The 9,344-nt window shown below is 41.1% G+C and overlaps 1 protein-coding gene across 1 annotated transcript in view; it reads right to left on the reverse strand.

Moving 5' to 3' along the window:
- evplb (envoplakin b) overlaps positions 1–2,983 on the reverse strand; it is a 14,008-nt gene extending 11,025 nt beyond the window's left edge. The window contains exons 1-2 of the mRNA XM_030790597.1: positions 2,943–2,983; positions 131–230 (exon numbers count right to left, since the gene is read on the reverse strand). Of these exons, the coding sequence (XP_030646457.1) occupies positions 131–230; positions 2,943–2,983 (141 nt within the window). The remainder of the gene's footprint in view (positions 1–130; positions 231–2,942) is intronic.
- Positions 2,984–9,344: the final 6,361 nt, after the last annotated feature.

A 9,344-nucleotide genomic window follows, 5' to 3' on the forward strand; every position in this document is an offset into this window, starting at 1 on the left:
ATATATGACACAGTAAAAAAGTGCAAAAACAGCAGCAGACAGAGAGAGAGAGAGAGAGAGAGAGAGAACAAGATGGCATGTGTGTGTGTGTGTGTGTGCGTGTGTGTGTGTGTGTGTGTGTTTGTCTAACCTCGGACAGCAGCTCCTCTGCTTTTAGGATGTTTTTCTCCACTTGGTCAGCATTTTTCTGCATACGCGCAATCAAACTTGTGAGTTCATTCACTTTGGTCCTAAGACACAAACACACACACACACACACAGAGAGGGAGAGAGAGAGAGAGGAGGGGGGGGGTGCGTTATGTGGCTGTTACTCTCAGATGCACAATAAGTTAGGTAGTGTAAAGACAGGCAGAAAGACAGGTAGAAAGAGGAGAAACACAAAGTGAGAGAGAGAGAGAGAGAGAGAGAGAGAGAGAGAGAATTCCTCCACACAGTTTAAATTCATCCTCCTCCCTCTCGAGTCTAAATCAACACTCATTCACTCAGAGGCTTAAAGTCATTAGTATCAGATTCCCTCAGGCAATTACACATGTCTGTCATTCTGGCTCAGAAACTCGCCCTTTTGAATCTGTGAGAGGCTTCCCTGGTATGCGCCTTTTGTGACCATAGGAATTTAGTGAGGAATGTAGCGTTTTGTCACTCTGTGCCTTGTTGATTAGCTGATGTGTTTATTCAGGTGCGCTAGCACTGGGCTAAAACCAAATGAACACTCTTAATGGAGACACATCGGTAGACTATGTGATCACAGAGGAATATCACTTCAGAGGTTAAACCGATTCAAAAATATCAACGGGAACAGATGGTTATAATAGCGAATTAACGTGCAAATATGGTTCTGCACGTAGTACGAGGTGTTTATAAACCTTTTCATTGAGTAGATGCCAATTTATTTCAGTGTGTCTATTACATTTTTATCAGCACTGATACACTTGACTGAGTGGCTCCTATGTCATAAGGCTACTACATTCCCTTTGATTCATACAGCAGAGATATGACAGTGATGTGACATTGATGTGATGCGTGGTATAGTGGTATACTGACGTGGAGACACAAAACTTAAGAAACTTCAAGTTCAATTTTAGAATTCTCAAAACTTATGAAAATTCTCCCCAGCAAAAACCTACAGACACAAGCGCTTTTATCTTACAGACACAAGCGCTTTTATCGCTTTTATTAGTCAACACAGGGAGAAATGTGAAAAAAAAAAAATTTGATGGAGAGCATTAACAGACCATTCTGGGGAAGCCTTGGTGTTACATAACCTACATTGCTAATCTAGAGAAACTTGTTAGCGCATCACAGCCAATCCGCTGTCTTCAACTGTCTCACCAACTTGCCAATTCTGCATCAGGAGAAAGTCAGTCTCAGGTTCAGGCATGTAGACACAGTATTAATTTACCCACCAGCTGATTCTGTGTGTGCGTATATGTGAGTGTGTGTTCAGCTGAGTAATAAGTATTATTATCACAGTTATGATAGTTGTGGTTGTGGTGATGAGAATGATAAAAGGTAAGTTAAGTGCTTTATTGATCACACACACAGTAGGAGCAGTGAAATTCAACTTCTGCATTTGACCCATCCTACACACACACACACACTAGGAGAAGTAAGCACACACACTAGGAACAGGAGACACAGGCAGCCACAGTACTGTACCCAGGGGGCAGTTGGGGGGGGGGATTAGGTGCCTTGCCCGAGGAGGGGAAAGCACTGTTCACTCCCCTGCCCACAATTTTCCTGCCGGTCCAGAGGATTGACCCGCAACCCCGCTTCTTTAACCTTTAGGCCACGGCTCCGAATCGTTGTCCGTATCAGAACACATAACCTGTCCCATTCTTATTGCAACATAACGATAACAACTTACGACATCACAATAACATACAGCATTCTGTTTCATGGCAACGTCACTTAAGGGTTCATGCATTTCCGCTCTGTCCCCATGATGTCACTAACACTTTGCTGACAGAATGAAATCCTTTATCATACACTATGAGACATATAGTGTACTTGCTACTCTGACAGTGTAATTAGCCTCCACATACATCAACTTGAGTGCCAGTTTGAGTCACACCCCAAAATGACAATGACACAGTGCTATCTTTAAACTTTGTTCCACTGTCTTTACGTTGTTCTATAAAAAAGTGCACATGAAACTCAACCTGCATTAAAAAAAAACCTTTTATAGGTAATTTTAGGAATACCTCCAATTATCATAATCATAAACATGTGAGGGGACGCAACGGTTTGGCCATTTCGCACGGCAGCACTCTGGCACACACACCGACTTTCTCATTCTGACCTCTCAGTTCTGATTCTGAGAACATTTGAATTGAACATGAATTCTATTTTGCAGTACAGAAATCCTTCTTTATCAGATCAGCATTAGGAGTAACCACACATCAAGAACCGGTTACATCACAGACCACAATAAAACATGCATCGCAGATATATTTTATTGAGCAATAACCTTACTTATCTAACACTCACGCGCGCACACACACACACAGGACATTCCCAGACTGTCTTTTGAAGAGATTCGAGGATACAGTATCATTAAACTTGCCTACAGGCTCAATGAAAAACAACAAAGTCCAGTTTTGGCAGGGGCCGCCTCTGATAGACTATCTGCATATCTCTTCTCAAGTTTGATAACTTCTGTCAAACTGGTCTGGAATGTGTCTTGGATGATAGACAGTTTACAGAAACAAGGGTTGTATTCAGACATACCATCGGAAAAACAACATACATCAAGCAGCTTGACACATGGAGGTGTATGTGTGCTGTGAACTAGATTCACAGAGGGGAGATTACAGCAGGTGTAATCTGAAGACCAGACAGAAGAGGTAGAAACACATGAGACAAAAAAATGACGCAAAGAAAGTAAGAGAGTGAGAGTAAGCTGTTTTTCTTTTGTTGTTTTTGTTTTTGTTGTTTTTACTCACTGGCTGATTTTGACCGGGCTGGGTTCCTTCTTCTTAAACATCTTGAGAGTCTGTGTGTGTGCGTGTTTTAGTCCTAGAACGTCTCTCTCTTCTGCTCTCCACTATCTTCTCTCTGTCTCTCTCTCTCTCTCACTCTCTGCCTCTTTCTCTCTTTTCGTGGAGTTAGCACAGCTCCTAGTCTCTGCAGTTAAAACGCAGTCACCTGTTGTAGCTCCACCTACTCAAACAGGTGTGTCTCTGTCACCAATCTTCCATCGAAGAAGGAGACTGGGAACAGGGAAGACCTGTTTCACTCATCCGTCTCCTTCTCTCTCACTCTCTGTCTCTTACTCTCACTCTTTTTGTGCAGGCATGTAAACTAAACTAACTCACAGTAAGATTACATGTTAAACTGTAGATTTGCACTCAGGGGCGTCCAGAAGGGAATGTTAACATGTATATGATTATCTAGGGGTTACCATTAATGCTTTGCAGTGCTTCAGTTGGGGCATTAGTTACATAGTGAACAATGACTGTCTTTTGTTATGCGGTATATAAAATTACTTAACTAACCTGTTTAAAAGCACATGTGACACTATGCAGTTTATCAAATTCTCACATGAGTCAAAGTGCTTCTTCACAAACATATAAAAATATTTAATAAGCAGTTCGCAACTGTTTATCATTCACAACAGAACGTATAGAAATTTTCCAATAGGAGCCAGAGACGGAATATGAGTTTTCTCCATCACTGCTGGGGGTCTTAAGCTCCTGAGCCAGGTTTGATTGAGTATAAGCTGAGGGTGGAATGTGGCAGATCCAGTTTAATGCTCATATGTCAGATTCCAGTGCCCGGCCCAGACGCACCAAACCTGCTCTATCGGCTTACATCCTGACCCACTGGGACACAATAACAAGCGACAGCTGCTTTTAAAAAAATGCTCCGTGTGCAGAGAGATACATTATAATATCTCTATTAATATCCCTATATTATATATTGAATATAGAGCGATCTATCTATCTATCTGTCTGTTTGTTTGTCTGTCTGTCTGCCTGCCCGTCTCTCTCTCTCTCTCTTTCTGTCTCTGGTAGTATATATCTACCACACCTATGGATATAATAACCAATTTCGTCGTCCTGAACAACGACAATAAAGCTCTCTTATGTCTTAATCCTTTTCTGGTGTCTTGATTTTCAAATTGGCAAACAGAGTCAAGTCAATGCCAATATTATCAAGTCCGCATACTTGATCAATTTTAAAAAATAAAGGTTTTTTGCTTCAGAAGGAGTGCAGCCTTTGTTTTGAATGGTAGCCTAATACTGGATGGCGCAATACTGGAGAGCTGTATTTAGCTGTAGCTGTATTTAGCTGTAGCTGTATCATTTAGGCTCTCTGAAGCATGCACAGAGCTTTATGAATCCTCTGTGCGGCCTTTATGCACTGGTTGTGATGCTCTTATCTGAATAGTGCTGAATGGTGAACGGTCTTATGACTGCTGAACTGTCCCACTCCTGTTAAGACCATGAAGGCTTAAGGAAACAGTCTTGGAGACAAATTAGAGACAATGTGATACTACACTTCTGAAGTTGGTTTTAGGGGTTGGTAAAGAGAAAGGTTGGACGCATTCCATAAGGAACATCCACCCAATGAGTAAACGCGTAGAGACAATACACTGGTGAAACTTTATACACCCGAAGGGTGCAACTATCAAACAGCCCAGAACAATCACAGAGTAAAGTTACAGAAGTCTGCAGAATTGTTCTGATGCGCGAAGAAGGAACCACTGAATCGTATGAGATGAGAAATCATAAGCTTTATGAGCATTATCGTTATACATGTACACAATTCAGAAGAAGTGATTTTTAGGAATAAATATACGTTCGATGCAGGTGAGACAGATCACTCGCTGTAACATGAGCAAATGAGAAAGGAGGTGAGTGAGTGAGTGGATGGGTGAGCGTATGAGTGTGATATTCCTGAAGTGCACAGATGATCCACGGATTATCAGTACCACACCCTTAGAATCATCTGTCCAGCCAAAGGTCAAGGTCTTCACAGAGTCACCTTTTAATGAGACCAAAGGACTGGGGTTTCCACTAGCCTGCGGGAAAGGATCGTGGAGGGACGGGAGTGTGTGAGTGTGTGAGTGTGTGTGTGTGTGTGTTTCTACATGTGTGCTTAAGGCAAGTGGAAACGCTCACAAGAATGGTAGTGCAGAGATAAAAGAAAAAACAAGAAACAGTTCACAGAAAGAGAGAGAGAGAGAGAGAGAGAGAGAGAGAGAGAGAGAGAGAGAGAGAGAGAGAGAGAGTTTGTGAGTGAGTGAGTGAGTGAGTGAGTGAGAGAGAGAGAGAGAGAGCGCGAGAGCAAGAGAGAGAGAGAGCGAGTGAGTGAGTGAGTGAGAGAGAGAGAGAGAGAGAGAGAGAGCGCTGATGTGTATAGTGTTTCAAAGGTGTCCTTTGCAAATTATATTGATATAATCTAATGAAGTCTCTGTTACTTAACTGTATTGTGTGTATATTCTTTGCACTTGTTTTAATGAGTACATGCAGAATATGCATATTTTTCCATTAAGGAACTGTGGCTTTGTGTTCCTTGCAGTAGTTTTTTAAACAGGTGTGTCTGTTCCACACCCTGAACAGGTACTCAACTCATACACACCCACATTCCTGCACACACATACCCACACACACATACATACGCTTACGCGTGCATGTGCACACACACACTCATAAATAGAATGCAGTAGCCATGGCAACCATGTTTGGATTAACCGGAATGAACAATGAATGAAAAAAAAAAGAAACATTAGATTACGAAACATTTCGTTGTGACAAATCAGGCCATTATTTTTGGAGAATTCTTCAACCTAGCAAAGTATTCCAAGAAAAAAAAACTTTAATTACTGTTGCCAGACTGGTTCTCTTTAAAACCCTGTGTGTCAGTATGACTGATAACTTTGTCTTGAGAATTACTAATTAAAAACTCATTACTTTATCACACGGGGGAAAAAAAACTTTAAAAAAAAGAAGAGCCTTGACTACTGTTCTTAGACTCTGTCTGACCTGTGAGAGGGAATAAAAATGTTGTTTTACACCCTTTACACCTCTTCATGAACACATGAGCTGTGAAGCCCTTTCTAGAAAAAATCAAAGGAATGTTATCACAACCAGCAGTAGACCACAGGGCAAGAACCCCAGTGCAGTGCATGCTACACAAGTCAAGTCTGTATTTGTGTGTGTGTGTGTGTGTGTGTGTGTGTGATGTCACAAGATTCTGTGCAGTTCATATTAAGGATTTAATCCTTGTATTCCACCTGCCAAATCGACCTTTGCATGGTTCTGCTCACTGCCCCAGAGTAAGGGGTCCTGCTATGGATGACTCACTGTGCTAAACCAGGTCTTCCACTCTATTGCCATTCCCACCCACAGAGGGAAACACAAAGGTGGCCACACCTGAGTGAATTCCACATTGTGCAACAGCCCGGACACTAGCCTGAGCAAAGTCCCTGTGCCACCACCAGCAGTGCTTCAAATGATTTACAAATCCTCTGTTTTAAATGATATTTGCATTTGCTGTACGAAGAATTCCATTGTGAATGTTCGGTGCCAGTTAAGGGAGGCTTCTATAACACTTTGAATCACTTCTAAGTAACAAGGAGTAATTTAATGAACGTTAATATAACGCGTATTGAATTCAAGTGCAAAGTCGTTGCTTCATTCCAGTCGTTTTAATTGAGCGTGTGTAGAAAATTCATTCGGCACCCAGTGAAAGAATGAGTGAGACAGATTTTTTTTTTTTACGGTCCTGTTCACTTGTAGATGAAGAGTGTAAACTGTGCGAGAATGCCATGCATATTTTCAACCCACTTAGCTTGTCTTGACTCCAGAAATATGTCAACTGCTTAATTAATTTTCTTTTTTATGAGTACAACCCCACCCTGGATGTTACGGTAGGTCACCCAACAGAGAGGGGTGTGTAGGGATGATGATTGACATGTTCATGGTAGACTTCATCCGTTCCAAACATGAATGCCCAGAGATAAGATTGTATTGAGAACATGTGTAATTTTAACAAACGCTTTCTCACATTCTCCCTCACAAAAGTGACAAAAAAGTTGAGAGAGAGAGAGAGAGAGAGAGAGAGAGAGAGAGAGAGAGAGAGAGAGAGAGAGAGCAAGAGAGGGAGAGAGAGTACTGCTGTTGTTTATAGTCATAACTGTATTTATATAATTTCACTGCACCTGTCATTTAGGAGAGACACTTTAATTTTACGATGCTCTTCACTGGTTGTTTAAACCAAGGGCAATATTAAAACTACATTTAGGAATCTGTTTACATCAGTACTTCCCAAATCCACTATGTCAAATTCTTAACACACATTATGCAGTAGATTTAAAAAAAAAAAAAAAACATAGGAGACACATGCTCTATATTGGTATAATGGGGAGGAAATATTTGAAGCGTGTATTTTCAGCCACTGATGACTGTTAAATCCCACCCCATTCACTAACTGACTCAACCAAATGTCCTCACTGTTGCAACATCTGGCACAGCTGAAAACCAAGCTGTGAATTCTTCACATGCTCCTCTGCACTGTTAGATGGCGCTCAACCTGAGCACACCACGGCAGCAGTGAAAAAAGTTAAACAGGACATTAATTAGAACAAACCTCTAACAGAGGTATGCTGTCTGATAACTCTTTAGAGGAGGAACATATTTCTCCTTTTGATGCCATGTCAGCACATCAAACCCTGCAATCAATCACTGGCATTTCAGTCTGACATGAGTAGTGGCTTTTGTTGTGATTTATACTAGGGAGTACAAGTGTGACGCTATTTTTAGCAATTCATGGTATTTGCCACTAGGGGGAGTCAGTAACCTAATCGATCATCAAAGAGGAAACATTGGAAACACTGAATAGGTTACAAAAAAAAAGTCTCATCTTCATACTTATCCTCATCCTCATCCTTTCACAAAGCAGAAATATGGTCCATCAGGAATATTTGAACATTACAGGTGGAGAGCACAAACTGTCGCTGAACTAGAGCTAAAGGCCTGTATGAACAGGGTGCGAACACACTCACCATATTCAAAACCATTCTTAGTCAACACCTAAGAACCAAACATATAAGACAAACCAGTTTCACAACTTTTCCCAGTTTCTCTTTCCATGTTTCAGGCCAACAATGTCACTGCTTGTTTGAAGAGAAACAAGACAAGTTGGTTAGGGTGAGTAACCATTTACCTTAAACAAAACAGACATAATCCATTTCTTTTGTTCTACTGTTTTAATATTTAGATTGGCTTCAAACATTTTGTTCCGCTAAATATTTCAATGCTGAACTATTCTATAATATGTATACATGCATATACATATACATATACTGTATATACATATAAAGATTTTAAGTTTTCTATTGACAAGCACATACTTACAAACTTCAAACATATGAAAGGTAGCCATGTAAACTAGCACATGAATGAGGTGAAACTGAGGCTTACACAGTTCACATAAGGATCTTTCTTACAGTGTGGTTCTACACTAAACATTACACATTACACATTTACATATATGTATTTTCCATGGTCTACGAAGAAATAGAGAACTTCCTAATGCTGTTGTTAAAGTCTGAGTTACATATATCCATGGCAAAACAGTAGAGGTCACTTATTTTTAATAAGGTGCGGTGTCATAGACAGTTCTGCTCTATCACAGAGGGGAAAGGGGAGGAGGAGTAAGAAGCTTCCTTCATTACCATTTAATCCAGCAAAGCGTCATTCACAGTGCAGCTGGCATTTAAAAGCCTCCAGACAGATTGCAGCATGGCAGAATTTGGCTGTGAGGCACCTTGGTCAGCGTTCAAAGGGGGGGGGGCAGGTAGCAAAAGGGTTCTATTCCCAACATTCACATACATTTATGCATAACCAAAACATGCTAAGTCAAGAATATGAGTTGAGGACAGAACTCTTATTTGGGCCACCAAACACTTTTATTATGTTATTGCTGCAAAAGCTTGTGACATTAAACAAAATATTAAGACAAAATACTGACTTGATTTCTGGTGTATTTAATCCTCAGGGTTTAAAATGAGTCGAGGCTCCAAGCACATGAGAGTTGTGAGAGACAGGAGATGAATACTGTAGGTTGTTAGAAAATTGCACACCCTGCTTCACCGGAGTGTGGGAGGTGTTTCTCCATCCAGCTGAGCCGGATTAAAGGGTGACAAGAGGTCTAAAGTCTAACAGCTGAGCACCCTATCACATGTATACACACACACACACACACAAACACACACATACACACACACTCTACATACACTCACAACCCTGTCTTCCCTCAGCACTGACCTCATACCTACAAATACAGCGTCGTAAAGGGACGTGCCTGTCCAGTGGGGCAGGGGGACGGGAGTACAGGAG

This window comes from Chanos chanos, chromosome 13, assembly GCF_902362185.1.
Source record: "Chanos chanos chromosome 13, fChaCha1.1, whole genome shotgun sequence".
Lineage (NCBI taxonomy): Eukaryota > Metazoa > Chordata > Actinopteri > Gonorynchiformes > Chanidae > Chanos > Chanos chanos.